General features: G+C 43.3%; 1 protein-coding gene across 2 annotated transcripts in view; it reads left to right on the forward strand.

The window, feature by feature from the left end:
- The window catches only part of LOC110488054 (polyamine-transporter SLC45A4), a 73,471-nt gene that overhangs the window by 35,286 nt on the left and 10,401 nt on the right, over positions 1–27,784 (forward strand). For both annotated transcript variants that reach the window (XR_002468338.3, XM_021560030.3), the window contains exons 4-8: positions 21,402–21,590; positions 24,149–24,328; positions 24,533–25,716; positions 26,027–26,126; positions 27,347–27,558. Coding sequence is in view for 1 of the 2 variants with exons in the window: in XM_021560030.3 (XP_021415705.3) it covers positions 21,402–21,590; positions 24,149–24,328; positions 24,533–25,716; positions 26,027–26,126; positions 27,347–27,558 (1,865 nt within the window). In the remaining variant the exon portion in view is untranslated. The remainder of the gene's footprint in view (positions 1–21,401; positions 21,591–24,148; positions 24,329–24,532; positions 25,717–26,026; positions 26,127–27,346; positions 27,559–27,784) is intronic.

Genomic DNA, 27,784 nt, shown 5'->3' on the forward strand with positions numbered 1-27,784 from the left:
GCTGAATAAGAAGAATCACAACAAAGAGATGGAGACTGGGAGGTTTGCTAGGTATGGTGGGAATGTGTGAGCTGGCACATTTTTTTTTCACTCCCTCCCCTGTTTTTCTCTGCAGAATCATTTTTGGGGGTGAGGTTACTGACAAACCCCAAACTCTCAGCTGATGATGGGAGGGGGGGGACAGGTGCTGTTTCTAATGAGGCTGGAATTTGTGGAATTACAAGGCTATGTTGTTGTGGTTCTATGTCAATATAGTTTCCACCAGTTTTCTTTCCACAATCCCCATCCAACATTCCTGCATACCATGCAGATCGTATTCTGGGAAAGTATTAGGCAGTGGCGTAAAGTACTTTTAAAGTATTTTTTACTTAAGTAGTTTTTTGGGGTACCTGTACTCTACTTTACTATTTATGTTTTACTACTTTTGCTTCACTACATTCCTAATGAAAAGTATGTACTTTGTACTCCATACATTTTCCCTGACACCCAAATTACTCGTTACATTTTGAATGCTCAGCAGGACAGGAAAATGGTTCAATTCACACTTATCAAGAGAACATCCCTGGTCTAGTATGACAATTGGGTACTTTTTCCACCACTGGAATTAGGTTCGTAGGACATAGTTAGTTGGACATTGAATTCTAGGAAAAATAATTAGTTGGACACAGTGTTGGGGAGTAGTGAACTACGTGTAGTGCAACTAGTAATTAAACTACATTTTGCAGTAGCTTGGTCATAGTTGAACTAAATTCAAATCTAGGTAGTGTTTCCACTAGTTAATTACTTTTTTTGCCATGTGTTGGTGTATCTAACTGCTGGAACTACACTCTATGGCAGGTAGCCTAGTGGTTAGAGCATTGGGCCAGTAACCGAAGGGTTGCTGGATTGAATCCCCGAGCTGACAAGGTAAAAATCTGTCTTTCTGCCCCTGAACAAGGCAGTTAACCCCCTGTTCCCCGGGCACCGAAGATGTGGATGTCGATTAAGGCAGCCCCCCGCACCTCTCTGATTTAGAGGGGTTGGGTTAAATGCAGAGACACATTTTAGTTGAATACATTCAGTTGGACAACTGACTAGGTCTCCCCTTTACTACTTTTTTAGAAAAAAGATTTTTAAAATATGGGTGAAATAGACAATCATTTCCTTTCTTTTTCAGGATCAGATGAGCCTTGTCTTTATTAATAGGCTAAATTACACATTTTAATCAAATTAAATCCAATTGTATTGGTCACATACACATGGTTAGCAGATGTTAATGCGAGTTTAGCGAAATGCTTGTGCTTTTGCTTCTAGTAACGCCTGACCCCAGAGTGATCTTGCAATGTGTAGTCTATGATATTTCAAATTTTTGATATGACAAGAAACATAACTTCTTCTAGTGTGAAGTGTTGGGTAAACTATAATTTCAGAGTAGCTTCCACAACACTGGTTGGACATTGTACCAGTGAGTGTAGTATAGTCTAGATGGCCAATATGTTTTTAGATGATCTCGCTGAACAATACATACATCCCTTATGTCCAATGTACAATCTCAGCAAAGTCATGGTAGCCACAGACCAAATAAACAGCATGCAATGGCAATAGATCTCAGGAATCTATACTGCTATGCTACACACACTCACTCACTCACTCACTCACTCACTCACACCACATACAGCCCCCCCAGGGCATCCATTACTGCCAGCTCTCTGCCCCCCTCTGTCAATACATGCAGTGTCTAGAAGGTTAAGATCCTTTTCCATTAGGGTACTCTGTGGATAAATGAAATGAGGTAATGGTATCTATGGCATCTATCTATGGGTAGACTAGATAGTGGGCCTTTTGTCTGCTTGCCTTTCCCTCTCCCAGTTAGTTAGACAGCAAGGAGAGATTGTGTCATTTCTCTAACTGCTGTTCTCTCTCTGTGCAGCTCAGGTAAAGCGAGGGAGGGTGTGCGGTAGACTAATCTCATCACCTTCAGATCAGTTCTGTCACTTGCTTTAGTTCATATTAAGCTGGGTGGTTCTCCTGTCTGTGTGTGTGTGTGTGTGTGTGTGTGTGTGCGCGCGTGCGCGCGCTAACTAATAGAGGCTTTGAGAGACTGCTCCAACGTAGCTCACAGCCTGCTGCCAGCCCCCAGCCATCAATCACTGTGTCTTGGGTACGTCACATCTCACACATTAGATGGCGCTGAGACACACACTGTCTTTCATAATAGCTTTAATGATTGGCAATGTGAGTAGCAACAGTCATTAAAATTGTTAAATGGTTTTAAAAACATTTCTAATGAATGCAATAGTCTGTACAATGGATAAAGATACTCCAAACTTTTTAAATGTTTTAAATCCATCAGATATTGATTGAATTATAGTGCACAACATTTTACGGGCACAAACAAATAATTAATGGAGTTCAGGGATGTTGGTGGGAATTCAGGTATTAAATGTATCGTCAAATGTTTACAAATAATAATTTAAAAAATCTTAGAATGCACTCATACACTTTCTAATGGTAATAGGTACAGTTTTAATAGTTTGTGTTAAAATAAAGAATTGCAAGTGTAATATTTGCATAAATACACTGGGTTAGTTTGCATATATGAATAAATTAACATGAATGGTTGGAACAGGGCTGCAACCACGAAAAACTTCCTCTGTCTAAGTCTACCTGTACTCACGTACTCTGTCTAGGTCTACCTGTACTCACCTGCTCTGTCTAGGTCTACCTGTACTCACCTGATCTGTCTAGGTCTACCTGTACTCACCTGCTCTGTCTAGGTCTACCTGTACTCACTCTGTCTAGGTCTACCTGTACTCACCTGCTCTGTCTAGGTCTACCTGTACTCACCTGCTCTGTCTAGGTCTACCTGTACTCACCTGCTCTGTCTAGGTCTACCTGTACTCACCTGCTCTGTCTAGGTCTACCTGTACTCACCTGTTCTGTCTAGGTCTACCTGTACTCATCTGCTCTGTCTAGGTCTACCTGTACTCACCTGCTCTGTCTAGGTCTACCTGTACTCACCTGCTCTGTCTAGGTCTACCTGTACTCACCTACTCTGTCTAGGTCTACCTGTACTCACCTGCTCTGTCTAGGTCTACCTGTACTCAACCGCTCTGTCTAGGTCTACCTGTACTCACCTGCTCTGTCTAGACTGCCTCATTAATTAATTACTGTTGTTGTCACGTTCTGTTGCATAATTCAACAAGTGTGCCAATAGCAGGATACTCTCAGATTAAAAATCAACAGGCTTTACATTGCTTGTGAGATCAGACATAATATCACTATAATCTGAGTGTTCATTTTTGAAAGTTGCTTTCATTTCAGAGCATCTAATTTGTAAACATTTCAACTGTATTTAATTATAACTTTTTTTAATGTCCACAAAAAATCTTTCTTCTCTTTCTTGTGATGTAAGTGTCTAGATGATGCATTAAATCCCAGATGGAGTGTTCTTATAGATGCAACAGAAAGACAATGTATTCCATTGAGCCCATTTCAGCCATTACCAGGGTGTGTTTGACAGATCATTACAAACATTTCCACGGTCGTAACGTTAATGTCAAGAAACGACAGGCACAAGCAAGAGTATGAAGGAGTAAAATTAAAGCAATTAGTCCAGCGAGATTTAAGTGATGTGGATTTTTCACCCTTCAAACTCAGGAAACAGATGTCTGAAAAGACACAGCCTCAGGTGAGTGGTGCATGCACGTTGTTAATGTGAGCTTGACTCTATAGTTACGTCTTGTTCCTAGAAGTTAAATAGATGAACTATAACAGACCAAGTAGAAATGAAACAAGGGATGGGAACCGTTATGTGGTACATGGTCCATGTTGGCCTCTTTTGTTTTTAATATCATAAACATTACCATGCTCTTTACAATCAACCTTTTTTCTCCCTCTGCTTATCCCCCAGTGCGTTTAGCATTGTTTCGTGGTCTGTGAGGCTTTTCTTCAGTTTCCCCAAAACAATCGGTGCCGGGTGAACCCAGACCCTTTGGCTAGAGAGAGACCTATTCATTTTGGGTTTGTATTATTTCAGTATAGCCATCGTCATCTCTCTCCAAACCTTGAACCATCTGTGTCTACAAAAGCAGGAAACCCCCACACTGTGACCCATTTCGTTCCAGGAGCCCGTTGAGAACAGCTCGTTGGGTTCAGCCCGTTGGGATCCTAAATTGTCTGAATGGGATTTAATAGACAATGGGTAATGAGGTGTAGTGTCTTGACGATCATGGCTCTGTGCAGGGTTGTTGTGTTGGCGCAGAACGTTGCTACTGCTGTGGTTTACTGCCAGTTGTAAAAAAAAATAACGACACTACTATAGGAAATGTATCATTTTTATTTAAATCTTCAGATTTTATTATTAACTATGTTAATAAGCTGACTTTGTGTTAAAATCACCCATGTCTTTGTGCTGTGTGGTTGGAAGTAGAATCCTCTCTACCGCTATGATCCTGCACTGTCCCAGGACTAGGTGGCTGGTTACTGACTACTGCAGTGTTATGTAACACTGCCGACTAGCAGGTGGGTGTGTGTGAGATTCATGCAGTTTTAATTGTCCCCTTCAGGAGGTGGAAAATTAGCCGGGTGGATGCCGCGTAAAAAAAATATCCTGTTATATTAGAAGTCAGCTCAGAATCCAACAATCAGAGCTGAGGACTGCCCACTCTCTCCTAGGCGCACACACTGCTAAAACACCATACTGCATCTTAGCTGGCACAGAGCAAATGACCTTGACAGCACTACTGTTCTACGTGTGTCCTGAGAAAGGGAACAGACGGCTGTGTGTGTGTTTGTTTTCTGCACGTACTGCGGTACTGCGGAGCTAACTCTTGTTCTGGCTGTATTCTATCCTGGGCAGTACCCACCTGTCCTGAATCCTGAACATCTCCTTTGTCTTCATAATGATTGCACCAACACAAATGATCATCATAATGTTTCTCTACCACACAAATCATAAACCCAACCCCCCCATATTACTTTTTCTCTCTCACTCTCGCTATTTCTCTCTCTCACACACACACACACACACACACACACACACACACACACAGAGAGAGAGACATGCACATACACTTAGCGTGGCAAACAAACGAGCTGCCGTGTGGGTGCTCTATCCGTCTGACTCTGGTCCTCTTCATTGAGAGTCAGATCCTCCACTCGGTCGGCGGAGCCTGACAAATCTCTTAATCACGGGGTGCACTTTAAACCGTCCTAAGTAATGAAATCATGTAATGCTGAGTCCAGGCAGGCAGATGTGCCACTGATGGCTTTATTGGCAGGAGCAGTCTTCTCCGCCTGTCGTCATATTTCACCGTTTCACTCCTTAACCAAATCAAATGTAGTTGATACAGTTTGTTTAGATTCTTCCATTTTCTGTAGAGTTTTTTTGGAGGACAGGATATGTAGTTGTCTGTTGCTGATAGTGATCTAGCTAAGCTACAGCATAAGTTACATTTTCTCTCCTCAGGGAAGCTGAGGTTGGTAACGTTCTAATTGTTTGTCAGAAGCGGTGGCTCTAACCACTGCTCCATACCGCTCTGCAGTCTGGGAAACGAGTGCTCTGTTGCCACCATCCATCAAATGTTGTGTTGTAGTGGGAACCCATCTCTTTTCGGATGAGAAAGCATTTTCATAAAATAGTTTCCTCACTCACACTCCCCCTCACACTGCTGGGAAGCAGCAAACACTATGACTCACATCCCACGACCCTGTAGGCCACTCCCCCCCCCCTCCGCCACTCCTCTCTCCACCGCTCTCACCTCTCAGGGACTCTGCTAGAGAATTGTCATCTCTCTCTTTTATTTCTCTCTCTCTCTCGCTGCTTCTCTCTCTCTGCTTATCTCTCCTCTACATCTTCATTCAATATTTTTCTTTGTTGAGCATCACTGAATTATTCATTGGCTGAGACAACTGCTTGCAGAGCAGCTGTCCCTATTGTTGGAGACACAGTGAATGTTGTGAAATGATCATGAACATTTTTCATCCAGAACAGTCATCTGCTAGCCAAGATCGACCCTTCTCTCTGTCCCTGTTGCAAATGATTTTAAACTGCCATCCCAGCTAGGCTATACATTGCTCGTTGTCAAGGTGTTTTTCTTGAAGAGGGCTTTGTTAGCAGTTGTTAATGGTTACATCCCAAATGACAACCTATAGCCTATACAGTGCCCTACTATATAGGGAATAGGGTGCCATTTGGGACGTGGCCAATGATTTGTATTGTAAACCTAGTCTGAGGCCAGTCTCGCCGTGTTGAGGCCAGGCACACTGTTATGCACCTGACCAAGTCTGTCTGGCAGCAGCACAGCCCCAGAAAGCACCTGTTTCCTGTGGTTCCTCTATCATCCAGCCTGCAGCCTGTGGCTACTTCACTTAACCCCCAAGCCCTTCCCTTCCCCTCCCCTCTCCCTCTTTCCTACACTCCCTGACCTGCTTTCACTTTTCACACCAACCATCAGGACCGGAACACAGTTTCTTGGCAGTTTAATTTTCACATGAAAGCCCTGAAGTTAAATTGGTTGGATGGGAGCGGTGAGGAGCGGATGACATTGTTTTATGCGAAATGGAAGGAGGGAGAAATTAGTCAGGCAGAAAGCTGAGTCATGGGATCCTAAAGTTATGTATAGGTAGTTCGATTGGCCTGCGTGAGTCATTTTGTGTGTGCGTGTGCGTGCGTGTGTGTGTGTGTTTTTGTTTGTTTTGTGTGTTTTTGTTTTGTGTGTTTTATTTGTTTGTGTTTTTGTTTGTGTTTTTTTGTGTGTGTGTGCATAGCGTGCAAATGTGCATGCTTAGGCCTTGACACTCGTTTTGATTGCCGGGTGCATTCAATGTGCATTTCAGTACATACCTGAACAGCTAACGCAGCCCATGGCATTTCTATATAAGGTGTTATGACACGGGACGTGCTAGCCTCTAGACACTTAAGCACTCCATTTCTCAGAACATCTTCGAAGAAGTTATAAATACCTTTGTTCTTCTTCATGTCCCATCCACTTCCAGACATGAAGCATAGTTCAATCACCTCTAAGTGTCTCAGCCAGGTGTAAATGTCATTATTATTGACTGGAGCCTAATGGTTACTTTACTGGGTTGAGGAGGGTAAACTGACCAGGCACATTGCTTACCCAAGATGCAATGAAAGCATTTATGTCTAATGACTCCATTGTGGAACAGTGCCTTCAGAAAATATTCACACCCCTTGACTTTTTCCAATGTTTTTCCATGTTGTATTAAAAGGTGGGATTAAAATGTATTTAATTGTAACTTCTTGTCGACGATCGACACCAAATACTAAAATGTTAAAGTGGAAGAAAAAGATTGAACATTTGTAAAAAAGAATAATAATAATTAAATAACACCTTGATTACATAAGTATTTAATCCCCTGAGTCAATACATGCTAGAATCACCTTTGGCAGCGATTTACAGTTATTAGTCTTTCTCTAAGAGCTTTGCACACCTGGATTGCACAATATTTGCACATTATTATTTTACAAATTCTTCCATCTTTGTCAAATTGGTTGTTGATCATTGCTAGACAGCCATATTCAAGACTTGCCATAGATGTTCAAGCTGATTTAAGTCAAAACTGTAGCTAGGCCACTAAGGAACATTTCTATGTCGTCTTGGTAAGCAACTCCAGTGTAAATTTGACCTTGTGTTTTAGGTTATTGTCCTGCTGAAAGTTGAATCTGTCTCCCAGTGTCTGTTGGAAAGCAGACTGAACCAGGTTTTCCTCTAGGATTTGCCTGTGCTTAGCTCTATTCAGTTTCTGTTTATCCTAAAAAAAACGACTTAGTCCTTGCCGATGACGGGCATACCCATACCATGATGCAGCCACCACCATGCTTGAAAATATGAAGAGTGGTACTCTGTGATGTGTTGTAGTGAATTTGCCCCAAACATAACGCATAACATATATATTCAGGAAATAGTTTGTCATTGCCACATTTTTTGCAGTTTTACTTTAGTCCCTTAATGCAAACAGGATGCATGTTTTGGAATATTTTATTCTGTACAGGCTTCCTTCTTGTCACTGTCATTTAGATTAGTATTGTGGAGTTACTACAATGGTGTTGTTTCATCCCATCACAGGCATTAAACTCTAACTGTTTTAAAGTCACCATTGGCCTCATTGTGAAATCCCTGAGCGGTTTTCTTCCTCTCCGGCAACTGAGTTAGAATGGACACCTGTATGTTTGTAGTGACTGGGCGTATTGATACACCATCCAAAGTCTAGTTAATAACTTCAATAACTTTTTTATTTGTACCTTTTTGGAAGATTCCCGGAATCAGGAGGGAATAGGCAGGAAATTGTCCAACTGGGATTTTAGGAATGTTGCAACCATAACCTAGACTGACTAAACGCACAGTAAGGCCTGGACTGGTTAGTGCTATCCGGGATCCGCTATGTATGGTTTGTGCTATCCGGAACCTCACGACGGTCCCTAACCTTAACCCTTACCGTAATCCGTACCTTGACCATTTTAAATGTCAACTTCAATGGGTGGTATGGATGTCTCAAGGATCCCGGATAGCAAGGACTACGGCTGTCCCCATTTAGTTGACTGGTCGATTGTTTGGTCGATAGGCTGCTTGTCGACCCAATATTTTGTTTAGTCAAGCAGTGGCATATATATGAAGATTTATGGCACACGAGACACCTGTCTGATTCACGCCTGTCTCAGTGGACTCATCCATTGCAGAGACCGCAGGGATGGCACACCAGTATCACCAGTGGTACATTTACTGTTAATTCCCATCATTTCTAATCTAGAATGTTTGGTCATTTCTGTTAATGCATTCGATATATTATTATTATTATTAGAGTTGTCATTGTAGGAGTGGACACTTTGTTTGCAGAGCTACTACCTATGCTACACTCACCTACCTACATGTACACATGACCTCGACTAACCTGTTCCCCCCCGCACATTGAGTCGGCACTGGTACCCCTGTATATTGCCTATTATTTTATTGTAGTACTTTTTATTACATTTTTTACTTTAGTTTATTTAGTAAATATTTTCGTAACTCAATTTCTTGAACTGCATTGTTGGTTAAGGGCTTGTAAATAAGCATTTCACGGTAAGGTCTGCTACACCTGTTGTATTCGGCGCATGCGACTTGAATTGACATGTGATTTGATTTGACTTGTGAGAAAAAAGTTTTGGTTTATTTCATTCCATTTACACGTTGTCAATGTATTCATTGACAGGATCGCTCAAACAAAAGACAATCTTAAGTAACGACACGCACCTGATTATGCATAGAGGTAGGCCTCTAGTCTACCTGGTCTGCGTGCAAATGTAGGCTTATAAATGTGCACATTTGGGGATCGTATAGTATTTCTGATTGCCTTAACTCACCATCACTGTGTAGCTCCTCAAAGTCATTTTTTTCTAAGCCTCAAACAGCAAGTAAACTAAGTCTGTTTTTACATCCATTGAGAATGACAATAGTTCCTCAATGTAGCCTATTTGAAAAGTCTTTCCAGCGTGCTCCCTTTTGATAACCACTAGGGTTGCGCATTTTGGGGAATATTCAGAGGTGGAAACTTGCCTTGGGAATATATGGGAATGAATGGAAATATATGCAAATTAATATTAATACTGTTTAAACGTAGATGTTTTTTTGCATTGGATATATTTACCATATCATATGGTGACAGAAACATAAACCTTTTACCGTATCGTAAGTAGACATAATTGCAAATGATTAAATCCTTCCAATAGAAAAAAACAAAAAAACATTTAGTTACGAATTGAACTTTAATTAAATGAGTTGACTCTTCACATGGGATGATTTCACTGAACAACAAAAGAAAGGGAATATTGAATGATCACAATGATCCATCGCATCTCCCAAAAACGTTTTCAACATCTGTAAAATTCTGGTCTAGAAACTAAAGCTTTGGTTGTCTCCTCTAAAGCTTCCATGTCTTCTCCTTGGACCTCCTCAATGTCCAGCTCTTGAACATCAGACTCTGAGGCCTCATCTTCAATGTCACTTTCCAACCTTGTTGAGGATCGTTCATTGTTAGGCTCAAAAAGCCAAATATTTGCCCGGATGGCCACCACTGTTTCAACCCTTACATTGGTCAGCATGTTGCTTTGGTGTGTGTGTTCCCAAACAAGGACCAGTTGTGTGCTGAGGCGGCTGATGTTGGTGGGATTTGGAGGATGATGGAGGCAACAGGGGACAGAACTTCGGATCTACATAGTCCCTTCCACCAGGTGGCTGATGCGATATGTTGGCAAAACTGTCATATTGCATCACCATCCCAAAGCCCTTGCTTGGAAGTGTACTTCGCCAGACTGCCAAGAACCTTGCCCTCATCCAGGCCGAGGTGACGAGACACGGTAGTGATGACACCATAGACCTTGTTGATCTCTGCACCAGACAGGATGCTCTTGCCAGCATACTTGGGGTCCAACATGTACGCTGTGGCGTGTTTGGGCTTCAGCCAGAAGTCTTCATGTTTTTTGATGTATTTTGAACTGCAGTTTCCTCTGCTTGGAGCAACAGTGAAGCTGATGGGGTGGTACGGATTTCTTCTCTTACATCTACAAGCAGAGTCTGAACATCAGACAGGATGGCATTGTCTCCCTCAATCCGTGCAATGGCGACTGCTATAGGTTTCAGGAGTTTCAGGCTGCTTACCACTCTCTCCCAAAATACATCATCCAGGAGGATCCTCTTGATGGGGCTGTCCATATCGGCAGACTGTGATATGGCCATTTCTTGGAGAGACTCCTTCCCCTCCAGGAGGCTGTCAAACATGATTGACAATACCACCCCAACGGGTGTTACTGGGCAGCTTTAATGTGGTGCTCTTATTCTTCTCACTTTCCTTGGTGAGGTAGATTGCTGCTATAACTTTATGACCCTTCACATACCTAACCATTTCCTTGGCTATCTTGTAGAGTGTATCCATTGTTTTCAGTGCCATGTTGTCCTTGAGGAGCCGATTCAATGCATGAGCAGCACAGCCAATGGGTGTGATGTGAGGGTAGGACTCCTCCACTTTAGACCAAGCAGTCTTCATGTTCGCAGCATTGTCTGTCACCAGTGCAAATACCTTCTGTGGTCCAAGGTCATTGATGACTGCCTTCAGCTCATCTGCAATGTAGAGACTGGTGTGTCTGGTGTACCTTATTTCTGTGCTCTTGTAGAATACTGGTTGAGGGGTGTAGATGATCTAGTTAATTATTCCTTGCCCACGAACATTTGACCACCCATCAGAGATGATTGCAATACAGTTTGCTTTCTCTATGATTTTCTTGACCTTCACTTGAACTCTGTTGAACTCTGCATCCAGCAAATGAGTAGATAAAGCATGTCTGGTTGGAGGGGTGTATGCTGGGTGAAGAACATTCAGAAATCTCTTCTAATACACATTGCCTGTGAGCATCAGAGGTGAACCAGTTGCATACACAGCTTGAGTAAGACATTCATCAGCATTTCTCTCACTACGTTCCTCCATTGAGTCAAAAAAACTACTGATTCCAGGAGGACCATGAGCTGTTGCTATCGATAAGGTGTCTGATTCATCATTTTCACCTTAAATAGAAGTAGAGGGACTCTTGTCAGAGGTTGCTTGTTGTGAGCGCTGAGGGAACTTTATGCACTTGGCCAGATGATTCTGCATCTTTGTTGCATTCTTCACATATGATTTGGCACAGTATTTGCAAATGTACACAGCTTTTCCTTCTACTTTAGCTGCAGTGAAATGTCTCTACACATCAGATCGTTCCCGTGGCATTTTCCTGTAAAGATTAGAAAAAAAATGAGTAAACAAAAACATACAATTCCATGTACAGATAAATAGTTAAGCAGTTAGATTAAACAACTCCTTTGTAAGATAAATGTTTTAAAATGAAACATGTATGGAAACAGGTGAATTAGCAGGCTCAAGCAAGCTAAAACCCACATGTTAGCAAAAACTAACTAGCAGAAATTGTTAACAAGTCAGAAATGATTTAAACACACTTTGCTGTACACTATTTACTAGTTAACAAAAAATCATGTATGTCATATACAATATATTCACCCCACATAGTATTGTAATCAAAACTTACCAGAAAGCATGTAATCCTTGGCTCAGACAGTATAGTAGTGTGGGCTCAATAACATCTCATTAGTGTGTAAGATCTTGAGAATCAGCTGTGCATGTGATGGAAGAATGCACTGTGCATGCAATTCCATTGAATTGGGGATAGTGTAACCAAAATATGCCACAAGACCTAGAATTACCTTGTGTATCACACAAAAAAAGGTTCACTGTTATAAACTAACTTTTTAATGAATTAAAGTTAAAGATCCCAGATTTCCACGCTTAACTTCCCATGGAAAATATCTGGGAAGGTTTCTGACCCTTTGTAACCCTAATGACCACTCAGCATGAAAGGGGGAAAAAATGTCATGCTCTGATCCAGTGGAAACGTCATAAAATAGACCTACCTGATTTACCTCTTATCCCTTGTCTACAGCTGTGTCTGTCTGTCTGTCTGGAGCTCACTGGTGTGGGAAACTCTGAGGGCCCAGAATATTTTATACAATATTACAAGTTTCTTGCAGACAGGCCATGCGATGCCAATGTGATTCATAGGATATTTATTATTATCAGGATATTTTCTACATGCAGGCTACAATGTTTTTATTTGTTGGTTTATGTAGGCTATGTTTACATATTTGCAATGGCAATAGAAGTTACTTTTAGATTTGCGTAGTTTTCATTTAGATAAAGTTTTGATTAACCCGATGACATTGATTTTGAGATGATGACTTTATGTAAATGAAATGAAGCTGTTCCACGACAATGTCCATATGAAAATCATAACTGGCACGCAGATCTTGGCACTCCAAATGGAAAAGGTTGCCGACCGCTGGTGTAGCCTATTACCAGCAACCTCAGGAGCATAATGTCAGAATCTGTGAAGACCAGCGGGAGGAGCGGTGTTGGGAACATGTTTCTTTCTTCTGGTTAGGCTATATTGATATCTGGTTCCCTCTTTGGTAATTTGAGTGTCTTCATTTTTAATCACAGTGCTTAATGCATCAGACAAGCTCAGTAGCCTACTTATGTTTGATTTTATTCAAACATAGGATGTGTCTATATATGGAAAATACATGTTTTAACATTTCAACCAATCGGTTGGTCAAAAGGACAGACGACTCGGTTGACTAAGATGTTTTTGTTGTTGGTTACAGCCCTAGCAAGGACTATATGTATACAGAATAGACTAATGAGACATCTGTACTCTTACACATGGGAAGCCATTGTGTGTCAAATGGTAATGGTGTGTATAAATCAACCTTGTTGATTGTGAGTTGCCCCCTTGCCACGTCGTTATAACCCACTGTGGTTTGTCTTCAGTCTCTCTCTAGCTCTCTCTCCATATTTCTCTCTCTCCCGCTTGCTCTCTCTCCCTCTTTCTTTCTTGCTCTCTCTCTCTGTCTCTCTCTATTCCTCTTCCCTCTGTTTAGTTTTGCAACTCACTAGTTTTGTGAGTGCTCTTTCTGACCTGGTGTAAACCCCTCTTCTCAATCTCGCCATACCACGGTAAATATTTCCTGAAGTGGCACGAGTCACTTTGCTCTCAGTGGGCCTATTGTTCGCCATTTTTGAACCGGTGAAGAAAAAAACGGGTCTTTATTTACTATAATCTGACGTCCTGTTTGGATGATTACCCCGGCCGCTTTCCCAAAGAAACAAACTGCTTACCGACAGATTTAAATCTGTTTGCGACATTTTGTGTTTGTGTGTCTGACAGACTGCAGGTCGCGAACAGAACAACCAGTGATAGATAAATGAACAAAAACACTTTTTTTGGGGCCCTGTGAGTAACCTCGACAAAAACCTGCAGGAAGAAGTTGACTCATTGATTGGTCATTGAGTGGTCATGTGGACATGTCTACAGGAAGACAGTCTACAGGCAACAGGAAGTAGTTGGGTTTGGGTCACTGTGGAGCTCTGGGTTCCCAAGCCACCTGGGTCATGGCCATCAGCAATGATCAGGTTCATGTGAACCAGAATGTGACCAGGGCTTCAGTCACTGTGTGATCCTGTCTAGTGTACACTCTAGGACTGATAAGACCATGGAACCACTGGGGTCTTCTCTTCTCACACCTCCCACACACACCTCCCACACACACCTCCCACGCTGGTTGGACTGAGCAGTTACATCTCCATACCGGAGAGATGTTTTTCTAAACAAGGTTATACCATTTATGTTGTAAGCTGGTATAAGTGTACTATTTTATTGATTTAACCTGGTTAGAATAGAATGTGAGACGTGTCACTCGTTCCCACTGGCAAAGCAACACTTTATACAGAGCCTTGCAAAAGTACTCAGACCCCATGGATTTCTTCACGTTTTATTGTGTTACAAAGTGGGATTCTAATGGATTTAGTTGTACTTTTTTTGTCAACAAAATACTCTTTCAAAGTGGAAGAAAAATAACATTCTCTAAAGGTGAATAAAAATGAAATAACTAGGGTTTGAAATAATAGGGTTTGACATGATTTTTGTAGGACTAACCCTTCCTCTGTCCCCCATACATACACCATATGTAAGGTCCCTCAGTCAAGTATTGTATTTCAAGCACAGATTCAACTACAAAGACCAATGAGCTTTTCAAAAGCCTCATGAAGAAGGACAGTAATTGTTAGATGGGTAACAATAACAAATCAGACATTGAATATGTTAAGCATGGCCAAGTTAATAATTATGCTGTGGATTATGTATTAAACCACCCAGACACATCAAATATAGTCGTCCTGAGCTGCAGGACAGGAAGGAAACTGCTCAGGGATGTTACTATGAGGCCATTGGTGATTTTAAAACAGCTACAGAGTTCAATGGCTGTGAGAACTGAGGCTGGATCAACACATTGTAGCGACAAGTCATTAAAGTAATACTGCAACAACAACCAAACAAGGCAAAAGAATATAACTTTTGGCCTAAAATGCAATGCCTTATGTTTCAGGCAAATCCAACAAGATGTATCACTGAGTAACTTCCTCCTTATTTTCAAGCATGGTGGTGGCTGCATCATGGTATTGGTATGCTTGACATCTGCAAATATTGGGTAGTTTTTCAGGATAAAAAAAACGGGATGAGTTAAGCACAGGCAAAATCCCAGAGGAGATCCTGCTTCAGTCTGCTTTACAAATGACACTGGGAGAGGAATTTACCTTTCAGCAGGACAATAACCTACAATACAAGGCCAAATCTACACTGGAGTTTCATACCAAGAAGACAGTGAATGTTGTTGAGTGGCTAAGTTACAGTTTTGACTTAAATCTGCTTTAAAATCTATGACAAGACTTGAAAATGGCTGTTTAGCCATGACCCCCAACATTTTGACAGAGCTTGAAGATTTTTTTTTTAAGACTAATGGGCAAATATTGCACTTTGCCAGGTGTGCAAAGTACGCTTTTAGAGACTTACCCAAGAAGACTCTGCCAAAGTTGTTTCTAACATGTATTCACCAGGGAGCTGAAAACTTATGCAACGACTACATTTGAGTTATTTCATTTGTATTTAGATTTTTCTTTGTGTATTTTGTACTTTGTAACACAAAATGTGAAGAAATCCAAGGGGTCTGAATACTTTTGCAAGGCACTGTATTATAAATGCCCCCCTTTGTCAATTCGTTGGTCATGTTCTATTAAACATTGTCAGAGTTAATTTTTTTTACACTTGAAACGTTTCACTCCGTTCACTCCATAGAGTGACTGTCGGTTTGTTAGTGCACCCTGCAGCCTGACTCTCTAACCCACATAGCAAAGCAGGGCAGATGAATGGAAAAGTACTGCCTAGCCTTGAGCCTTGCGCAGACTTGGCTAGCTGGTTCTCCCTCTGTGGGCCTGTGGCGCAGGGCAGGCCTGCACCATGGTGAGGTTAAAGCCTTTACGAGCCTGTCCCTGAGGTTTTGGGACAGGGCTGCCCGCGACTTAGGGCTTGTCGTGAGAGAACATGAGCACTTTGCAGAACTGACGTTGTTGCAGGTCTGGTTCATGTTAATACAAAACATTCAGAGCCAAGGTGCGAATCTGGAATCTCTCTTTTCTCTATCAATCTCTCTCTTTTTCTCTCTTTCTGCGTAGTCTTTCAGGAGGGCCAATCTCAGTCCTCTTTAAAGTGAACTCTGGGGTCAAAAAAAAAGAGCTAAATACCTTCTCTTTTTATTCACACTGCCCTTGCCTTTGAGTGAAGACTCAACTCTTTTGTCAGTTCACCTCACCCATTCACATTGCTATATTTAGAAAGGAACCAAGATCTTTTTCTAACATTCAATGCATTCTGGGACAAGCCATTTCATCATAACTTGTTATTGGACAGCTAGATATACCTACTTGCATTTTGTTCAAATATTAGACATAATAATTGTAATCAGAAGATTCTATTAACATGAAAATATTATTGGTAGCAGAACAAATAGCAGAAGAATAACTGAAGATTAAATAATGCTCTAATTGAAAATTGTACACCCAATGTAGGCTACTGCCTCTTTAAGAGCTAGAATAGATTTCTCAACAAATAGGTTGTCCTCTCACACTATTCAAACCCTTCAATCGAATATACAGTTTATGAAGCTATCTTAGCCTATAGATCAGATGTTGCAAACAAATAATCTGAAGTAAAATCACAAATTTTGTCATTTCTGTGTGTCCTTGACAATTGCTAATCAACATCCAAAAAGTTATTTTTATGCAAACCTGCACATCATCTCTCTTGTGGCACAAATGTGAGAGGTTATGTCAGGGGGAACGGTGTTGCAGTAGAGTATGGTGCGGGAATAGTGTCAAGCGAACCTGGGTAGCTTGGTTTTCACATTGCCCTAAAAAAGGGAACCGGATCCTGCAATTCAAGCGAACCGAACTGACCACTTCTCAAAATGGTCTCAGTTCGGTTCACTTTGGGGGCTCTTTTGAGGGGTCCAAGTTCCTGTGGAGTGTTCATACTGCACCAAAAATTAAGCGCACCGCACAGAGTTTCCAAAAATTTGCTGATTGGGTCCAAGTGTGAAAACACCCTACTCTTACTGTTTCTCTCTGGTCAATCCATCTGTCATTAGAATTATCAGAACCTTTAACTAGCCTAGTGTCTAAAGTGTTCATCTGCTATTGTAGCATTCCAGTGCCCAAAACATGGGTCACTGCACAGGAATACACACTTGCAAAACAACCTATCTGTGGAGAGGGCATGATGAGGGGTTGTGGCCTCGTCTAACACGACGAGGGGGCGTGGCCTCATCTAACTTTGTTTACGTTGTTTTGCGGAACCTAAACTAAGAATGGATAGCTGGTATAATTCAGTGTGACAAAATGTTTCCAAATATCAAATTTGTTGGATAAGATGATGGATGAATGAAAATCATGCCGTGGCCATCAACATATGTTATTGCATGCATATTACTAGCATACTACGATTTGTATACACCAGGACTCCATTCTGTGCCTGACCAAAGCTGCCTTATCATTCAGCAATCACACTACATAACAGGGATACTTTGGCCGACGTCAGTCAGTGAGATGACAGTTAGCCTTTAATGGCCCAGAGAAGATGAGAGAGTGTGTGTATGTGTTCGTGCCATCCCTGTCCTGTCCCGCGCCTCAATTCTGTTATGACCAGACCGATGGGAGGATTAAAGAGCAACATGGCTCTGTGTCGTCCAGCCTGTGGACTGATTCTCTGGCCAGGCTCCCTGTCCCTGTCCTTCCTCTCAACAACCTCCACCCTGGTCCCCCCCCCCTGAGCCTAATCAGCATCTATATATAGAGAGTGTTGATCTCATGTCTTACACCCTCAACAGTCAGTGCACTACACACCTCTGGATAGCCCCTGCATTCAGTTCATTGGTTTCCTATGGAAATATGGCCTGAGGCTAGGCTTTTGTCTGTCTTCATTGATTTACCTGTTGTTTTATTGGATAATTACAATGGTGTGACCAATGAAAAGAGTATGTGAAGCAAATTGACTATGAGTATGGCATGCATAGCCTGACTAGGGGTGTGTGAATTGTGCAAAAAGATGCCTACAAGACTGAAGGTGAAAGGTGTCTGAAAGGTGTCTATACATATGACAGTGTCTAATGGGTATAATTGGCTTTGCTGAGGTTTAGTCCGTTCAGATTCAGTGTTACTGACGGTGTGTTGTTTGAATGTGGATCTCAGGTTCTTGGGTTGTGTCCATCAGTCTGACTTTACCTCCTTTAAGACGTCCCCAATCTCTTCCCCTTTTACATAACCTTAATCACCAGCTAGCTACGTGCTGTTTAGGGGTTACGTAATATGTGTTTGTGTGTCTGGACTGAGGTGACAGGACTTGAGGAATTCCGAAGTGTGGAATCATTGGGAGCTATAACCTGTAATCCCCTGTATTTGTATTTGATTTGTTTATTTGTAAGGGACCATGTACACAATGCCATTGCACCAGCTTTTTATCTGTAGTCCCTGGGCTAGTTGTGAAAAGAGAGGGTAATCTTGGGTATCTTAAAGTGATACATCAGGATTTTGTCAATGAAGCCCTTTATCTACTTCCCCAGAGTCGGATGAACTCATGGATACCATTTGTATGTCTCTGCGTGCAGTTTGAAAGGAAGTTTTTAACCAGCGTTAGTACAATGACTGGAAGTCTATTATAACTGCTAGCATGCTAGTTCTGCAAACGCAAGTTAGCATTGGCTTGTGGAACTACCTCTAACTTCCTTAATACTGGATGCAGAGACATAAAGATGGTATCCATGAGTTCATCTGATTCATTTCCTAAATCCTGAAGTATCCCTTTTAGGTATCTTGAGGATAATGTTAAAAAGCCTATTTCCTTATTTGATCATTTGCCTGTGGTTGTATTAATTTATTATTATGTTATTGTCTTTTACAATTGTGATATTATCATTAGGCCTATACTGTGTGTGCGTGCCTGTGTGTATGTGCATTTAGCATGCGTGTATAATCGAGGGATGAGAGCTTCACAGCCCTGGTGATCCTTATTATCATATGACCTCTACCTCATTTCACCTAGAGACAGCCTCTCACCAGTATCTATGTTTGTGTGGATTTATTCTCATGACCTGAGCTCCATATAAGGCTTATGACTGGGTTCATAAGTATACACACTGCTGTGATCGAAGACACACACACAACACTTATTTCACACACACATTCATGTAAAACTGCTGATCTCATTCCGCCATGTTTCTCTCACAACCCTGCTCAGCTGATTCTATCAGTTTACTGTATAGTACTGTACTGTGTATTGGCTGCTTCCCAGAGCCAGACGTGGGCACATGTCAGAGGCCTGCCCTCTCTCCTATATAGGTCACCTCTCTCAGAGCAGCAGGAAACAAACACACACTGTTCCCCCCCTAACAATGAAAGGTGTATTGTGGCTGGGCTGGTCAGAGCCAGCCGGAGGGAAGTCTGCCAGCATAGCCAGCCACACAGAGAGGATCAGGATTACTACAAGTACAACAGGGCTGCACTGGACTGTGTACCAAATAGCTTTATTTACTGTTAGCTTCTTATTGGAGCCTATTGGAATTCAAAAAAGGGAATAAAATCAGTCTGGGTATAAAGACCAAGCTTGCTTCAATCCTTCCTGGTCTGAGGTAAGGCTATACCAGCCTGATGTTGTCCCCACTCATGTATGTCCACACAGTGCCAAATATTACACCTGTTTGGGTTTCTCCTTCTCTCTTCTGGCTAGACCATAGCCTAGATCACCTATTCTAGGTCAATATGGTCACAAACAGTTCACACTGTCACAAAAAGTTAATCTAGGGCCTGGACTAAAAAAGACACTACATGACCAAAAGTATGTGGACACCTACTCATTGAACATCTCATTAATATGGAGTTGGTCCCCCATTTGCTGCTAGAACCGCCTACACTTTTCTGGGAAGGCTTTCCACTAGATCACTGGTTCTCAATCCTGGTCCTGGCGACCCAAAGGACTGCACCTTATTTGTTTTTGCCCTAATACTACACAGCTGATTTAAAATGATCAACTCATCAAAAGGCTTTGATGATTTGAATCAGGTGTGTAGTGTTAGGGCAAAAACAAAAATGTGCAGCCCTTTGGGTCCCCAGGACCAGGATTGAGAACCACTGCACTAGATGATGGAACATTGCTGTGGCAACTTGCTTCCATTCAGCAACAAGAGCATTAGTGAGGTTGGGTACTGATGTTGGGCGATTAGGCCTGGCTCACAGTCTGAGTTCCAATTCATCCCAAAGGTGTTAGATGGGATCTAACACCTTTGGGATTGAGGTCAGGGCTCTGTGCAGGCCAGTCAAGTTCTTTCACAACCATCTTGAAAAACCATTTCTTTATGGACCTTGCTTTGTGCATGGGGGCATTGTCATACTGAAACATGAAAGGGCCTTCCCCAAACTGTTGCCACAAAATTGGAAGCATAGAATCGAATTGTATGCTGTAGCATTAAGATTTACCTTAATTGGAACTAAGGGGCCTAGCATGTACCATGAAAAACAGCCCCAGACCATTATTCCTCCTCCATCAAACTGTTGGCACTATGCATTGAGGCAGGTAGCGTTTTCCTGGCATCCGCCAAACCCAGATTCATCCGTCGGACTGCTAGATTGTGAAGCGTGATTCATCACTCCAGAGAACGCATTTCCACTGCTCCAGAGTCCAATGGCATTCCAGCCGACGCTTGGCATTGTGCATGGTGATCTTAAGCTTGTGTGCAGCTGCTCGGCCATGGAAACCCATTTCATGAAGCTCCCGAAGAAACAGTTTTTGTACTGACTTTGCTTCCAGAAGCAGCTTGGAATTCTGTAGTGAGTGTTGCAACCAAGGACAGATGATTTTTACGTGCTACGTGCTTTAAGCACTCGGCGGTCCCGTTCTGTGAGCTTGTGTGGCCTACCACTTCGGGGCTGAGCCGTTGTTGCTCCTAGACATTTCCACTTCACAATAACAGCTCTTACAGTTGACCGGCAGAAATTTGACGAAGTGACTTGTTTGAAAGGTGGCATCTTATGACGGTGCCAAGTTGAAAGTCACTGAGCTCTTCAGTAAGGCCATTCTACTGCCAATGTTTGTCTATGGAGATTGCATGGCTGTGTGCTCGATTTTATACACCTGTCAGCAACGGGTGTGGGTGCAATAGCCAAATCCACTATTTTGAAGGGGTGTCCACATACTTTCATGTGTATATAGTGTACGTGCAGTCCAGTAGAGAATCTCCATCGGGTGTGGTTTTAGTCTGTGATACTAGCTCGTAAAGTACATGTTCTATTTTTTGATCCTGTGTACTACACGTCCAGAACAGTGATCCTATATGCATCTATGCTCCACACAGTTCCAAAGTGCTGCCTGTTTGGATGATGATGATTATGATAAACCATAACCTTATACCCCTTGTTTCCTTCCTGTCTATCTCCAGGTCTTCCAGAACAGTATTACAGTCTGACGTGGTTCCTGAGCCCCATTCTGGGTCTGATCTTCACACCTCTGATTGGCTCCGCCAGCGATCGCTGCACCCTGAAATGGGGCCGGCGACGCCCTTTCATCCTGGCCCTGTGTGTGGGGGTGTTGTTTGGAGTAGCACTCTTCCTCAACGGGTCACTCATAGGTGAGACTGGGAGTTGGGGGGCGGCGGGAGAAAGGTGAGATGAGGCCTGTAGAAAGAGCTGCTGTGTACTCCACCAGGAATTCAATAACCGACATTGTTACTACATTGTTACATTGTCACTATAGGTTAAGGTCAAAAGTTTGATCGTTAAAACATAAATGATTGATCAATGATTGATCAAATCTATTCAGTTGGGCAGCTTGCCAGTTTAGAGAAGTTAGGTTATTAGATTCAACCATCCTCAGCTGCATTTGCTGTTTTTACACAATTGTGTTGAGATGAAAGGCCTCACTTTACAGGAGCACTGGCAGTCACCTGCTGGAGCAGAGGACGCGACGTCATCTGAGACCCCGCTACACAGCCACATCCTCTATTCGGGACAGGAATTCACACTAACCCTATAGACTTCGGGAGTTGAAAAACATGACAGGCACACTCCCACCCACACATACACACCAACTGAGATACAATACAATACAATACCTTCTAAAACCATCTCAAATTAACCGTCAAGTCCTATCTGGCAGTTTAAACCCTTGTTGCCTGTGTGTGTGACAGGAAAGTGATTGGGTTCACAGAATAGGCTAATGACATCCTCTGTTGTTATCCATGATGTCATCCAGTCAGCCGGCCAGCCAGCCATCCAGCCGGTCAATCAGTCAGCCAGTCAGTCAATCTTTTAGCCTCACCTAATAAGCAGTCTTCTGAAGTGTGAGTTGTGATATGAAGCATATTGAATTGAAAATGATCTCTGGCTGTGTCTCACTAATGTGGTTCTCCTGAGTAGAAACCAGAGTAAAAAGAGAGCCTGCTTCTATAACGTCAAGTGTTCTAATGCAACACACACACATCAAGCTCCACTTCTATCAGGAGTTTCACGTCCTACATTAACCTACTGGCTCCTCATTGTCATTATCAGTGGAAGTGATCCTAAGTGCCACTATCTGTGCAGGCGGAAGAGGGGGAGAGAAGGGTTCCAGTTTGCTCCGTGCTTGAAAGGCACAGCAGAGGGGAAGATCAATAGATATCCCGTAGAGTTGATTTGCTGCCGGCTTCAGGATAGTCAACCAATTAGTACTGAAGAGTCTGGTAGTAGTGGAAGGGAGCAGTGCCCTCATTATAGCCCTACCAGAGTGGCTATTTGTGCGTCATCACCCCCAGCTCAGGTCTCAGTGCTGTGGGTCATAGGCTACAGACTCCGGTGTACGCTGACCTGCTGGGCCGAACGGTGTGTGTGAACCCTGTCAGTCTCTGTGACATGGGAAAGGACTAGGAACCAGTTCACAGGGAAACGTTTCCTGTTGTGCCCCCTTTCTTACCTTTCATTGCCTATCTGGAGCCGCTTCCTGTCTCCAGCGCTAGCACGCTGCTCGTCGGTCCGTCAGCCACTCCATTGTCAGGAAGAAAGTCTTTGCTTACTACATACACACTGACTGACTACACACAGACTCGGACAGTACAGACTTCAGTACTACACCTCTTTTTTCCCTTCAACTTTTACACTTCTCTTCCTCTGTGGTCGTTGTTAATTGGCTAAATATTTTCCAAAGAGCGTTGTCCCTTTAATGAGAAAGTTGGAATAATGACTTGTTTGTTGTTGTGTCCTGGCAATGGGGAGTTCCTCTGGGCTCAATGTTATGATGGAAGTAGTAAATGGGAGTTTACAACTAAGAGTGTAGATTCCCAGTGAAATAATTCACAGTAGGCCAGATTTGCAATGACACTAATGACACTTACATTACAGGGACAATGTTTTACACCAGTGAAGCACAACGTTTCTGGCTAGTGTTTCTTTTTAGAGGATATTTTGATAAATTAGATTCACGCGTGCAGCTTGTACTGATAACTCTGCATTGGCGTGAACCAGGGTAGGAGTCTCTTTAAAGAGTATACACTGACGAGGTATCATATTGTCGCTGTTGGATGAAAACCTCTTATTTACAAAACAGAACATTTTCAGGAGATTAAGAAAAAAAACTTGCCATATTTTACCATTGACGAACATACCATTTTCAAAAGTTCAGAAGCTATTTTGAAAACATTTCCTTGGTTCTAGTCATGAAATGTTGAGAGTATGTTGAGGGGGTTACTGCTTTCAATACATGGAGTTAGGTTTTCATCACACAGCGACAATCTAGATATTCGCTGTAGCCCTGAGGGTGATCATCCAATCAACCTTATTGTGTTCTTCCTGGCCTCTGAGGTGGAATATACCATATACGGCTACGATTGACCTTTGTGTGTGTGTGTGTGTGGTGTGTGTGTGTGTGTGTGTGTGTGTGTGGTGTGTGTGTGTGTGTGTTAGAAGGCAGTTGCATGCCATAATTGTATTCCACCATTCGGGTATTGATTCACATGTGAATATCTCGATCCAGCTGTGTTCTCATAGTTGCAGAGCTGCAAAGTAACTAGGATGGATATATCTTATCAATATGTATACTGGATTGGCAGGATGTGGTGGTCTCTGTGGCGAACTTTCTGTCTGTGAATTAGGCCTATGGTTTTCTGAAGGTGTTGTACCAGCTAGGATACTAACTCTGTCTCTGGTTGTGTTCCAGGACTTGCCGTCGGCGACGTGCCAAATAACCAGCCCATAGGGATTGTTCTGACGGTGCTCGGAGTGGTGGTGCTGGACTTCAGTGCAGACGCAACAGAGGGTCCCATAAGGGCCTACCTACTAGATGTGGCAGACACTGAAGAACAAGACATGGCCCTCAACATCCACGCCTTCTCCTCTGGTACAGCACACGTCTTAGTAGCACTCACCTTGTATTTCAGGATGTTTCCATGCCCATACCTTTGTCTGTGATGTCTGTGAAAGTTTTAAGAAATTGAATATTCTCAAACAGGAAATTCAGCTGAAACGGAGATCCATGCTATGTTGTGTTATTAGAGATGCTAATTGTGTGTTTGTGTATTTTGCATGTGTGTGCCTGGGCCAGGTTGTGGGGGAGCAGTGGGCTACGCGCTAGGCGGTCTGGACTGGACCCACACATTCCTGGGCTCAATCTTCAAGTCCCAGGAGCAGATCCTCTTCTTCTTTGCCGCCATCTTGTTCACTATCTCTGTGGCGCTGCATCTGTTCAGCATTGAAGAGCAGCGGTACAGCCCCCAGCAGGACCGGCTGGACGAGGAGGCCGACGCCGCTTCTTCCACGGCCCACAAGGCCAACTGCTCCCCAGGGAAGCTTCATGGCCACAACACCCCCCACATGGAGCTCATCGGAGAGGACGACATCTACGACCCTTGTGATCGTTACGGCCGTTATGAGTTCTACAGGGATGGTGATGGGGAAGAGGATGGGCGCTCATTGCACGACATGGACATGGACTTCCTGGATGTGGAGATGGTGAGGTCCAAGTCGGACTCAGTGCTGCAAATGGCCGACGCCACACTGGATCACCTGGACCACGATGCTCTGTCCCTGCTTCACATCGAGCCCTCCATCTTTGCTGACCGCCTGTCGTCCTACCACGGCTCTCCACCACGCCGCAGCAGCAGCACAGGCAGCCAGGACCTCCTCAAAACCTCCAAAAAGATCTGCCGGCTGTCCCAGTTCCTGCAGGAGCAGGACCGCGATGGGGAAGAGGCGCTTCTCAACAACCAGCTCAACGAGCAGAAGACGCCAAATGGCCGGGCGCATGCCAACGGCTTGGGCCAGGGCGCCAACGGGCATGCCCACATGGTCATGAAGAACTCGGCCAGCACAAACGCTTCCATGCGGCACCGCCGACACATCTTCTACCGCCAGCCGTCCTGCACCTTCTCCTACTACGGCCGCGTGGGCTCCCACCGCTACCGCTACCGGCGAGCCAACGCCGCGCTGCTCATCAAGCCCTCGCGCAGCTTGAACGACATCTACGAGGTGCAGCGGAGACAGAAGAGGAGACAGCAGAACCCCAGAGCGCGACACCAGTCAGGCAACACCAACTCCAGCGGGGACACAGAGAGTGAGGAGGGGGAGACGGAGACCACGGTCAGGCTGCTGTGGCTGTCCATGCTGAAGATGCCTCCAGAGCTGATGAGGCTCTGTGTCTGTCATCTCCTCACCTGGTTCTCCATCATTGCTGAGGCCGTCTTCTACACTGACTTCATGGGCCAGGTCATCTATCACGGCAACCCCACGGTAAGGCTACTGGGACGCCAAGGACCAATATGCCACGTTATTATATAGCCTGTTGTATTTATGTGGGCAAAGTATTTATTTGGACATACATGTACATGTCTTTTTTTTATGTCTTCTGCAAATAAAAAACTATTAATCACACAAACTCAATCTCCGGTTGCCAGTTCACTCCCCACCAGATTTTTGTTGCCGACCTGGGATTTGAACCGGATACCCTCTGGTTGCTGGCCCGCCTCTCTCTAACCTCTGGGATACCGGCCTCCCATTCTCTATCCCTAACTAAAGCTGTTGTTTTCCCTCCTCTCTCCAGGCTCCCGCTAACTCCACGGAACTGCAGAACTACCACAAAGGAGTTCAGATGGGCTGCTGGGGGCTGGTCATCTATGCCTTGACCGCTGCCTCCTGCTCAGGTCACTGACCAGTCATTGAGTAGAATAAATGGATGGATGAATGGATGGATGAATGAATGGAAGGATGGACGAATGAACTAACTAACTAATAAACTAACAAATGAATTAAGTGACCAATGACTGAGTGCACCACCCTGGTCTCAGAGCATTTAGTTTTATTCTGTATGTAAATCTGAGACACTCCATTTACTATGATATGTTACATTTCGTATGGTAAGCATTACACATTTGCAAAATGTACAATATGTTTCAAATTTGCAAAAACTACAGTATGTTAGGAATTTGAGCTAGGTGGCTAACGTTAGCTAGCTGGTTAACGTTAGCTAGGCTAGGGTTAAGTTTAGGGTTAAGTTTAGGAGTTAGGTTGAAGGGTTCAGGTTGGGGGAAGGGATAGCTAAAACACGGTAAGTAGTTGCAAAGTAGCTAATTAGCGCAAATGCTAAAGTTGTCCGTGATGAGATTCGAACTTGCAACCTTGGGGTTGTTAGACGTTCGCGTTATACGCCCACTCACGCTACTTTTTTTTCCTTTAAGTAACCATCTGTCTTATGTAACCATACCATATCATACTAAGTTGAGTGTCCTGGATTAACTTTTACTATGTTGCGTCTAGTCTATGAGACCAGGCTGAGCGCACAGGGCTCAGACACAGGCTTGTGCAGGTCTGTGTGCTCTGAGGCAGCCATAAAGTCCTTTCTAAACAATGTGCTCAGTCTGCAGCCGATGTGCTATCTGTCGCTCTGTTCGCATGCTGGACGGTTAGACAATGACAAGCCAGTGAGCTGAGATGATCTGTGCAAGTGATAGTCACTCAATTAGTCAAAATAAATTGTAGTGCTTTTTATAATTGGACTATTCACAAAGAACTGTACAGCAACCCAGCACCTAAACACCCAGCGTAAGTCACAAGAGGAAATCTTTACTAATTGCTGGTCACTTAATCATGGTGAATGTCGTCTATTTGAACGACAGTGTGGATAAGACTTACAGGAGTCGCCTCTCTTGTAACTAAACCAACTTTTATACGAGGCCATATGAAATCTAGGCATCTTTGTAGGTTCAGGCCTTGGCCACTGTGCTTCTGATCTGCATTGCTTGCTCTTTGTGGGTTTAGGCTAAGTATCTTTAAAGCACTTTGTGACAACTGCTGATGTAAAAAGGACTTTATAAAATGATTTGGCCTCCCCTTGTTTATAAACTATTATATTGTATTATTTCAGCCTTACTGCAGAAGTACCTGGACAACTTTGACCTGAGCATCAAGGTTATCTACGTCCTGGGTACGCTGGGCTTCTCCATCGGTACGGCCGTCATGGCCATCTTCCCCAACGTCTATGTCTCCATGGTGATGATCAGCAGCATGGGCATCATCTCCATGAGCATCTCCTACTGCCCTTATGCCCTACTGGGACAATACCATGAGATGAAAGAGGTAAGGATCTATACTAGTTAGTACTCCTGGGACAATACCAGGAGATGAAAGAGGTAAGGATCTATACTAGTTAGTACTCCTGGGACAATACCAGGAGATGAAAGAGGTAAGGATCTATACTAGTTAGTACTCCTGGGACAATACCAGGAGATGAAAGAGGTAAGGATCTATACTAGATAGTACTCGTGGGACAATACCATGAGATGAAAGAGGTAAGGATCTATAC

This window comes from Oncorhynchus mykiss, chromosome 30, assembly GCF_057628025.1.
Source record: "Oncorhynchus mykiss isolate SJ-2025 chromosome 30, ASM5762802v1, whole genome shotgun sequence".
In the NCBI taxonomy this organism is placed as follows: domain Eukaryota; kingdom Metazoa; phylum Chordata; class Actinopteri; order Salmoniformes; family Salmonidae; genus Oncorhynchus; species Oncorhynchus mykiss.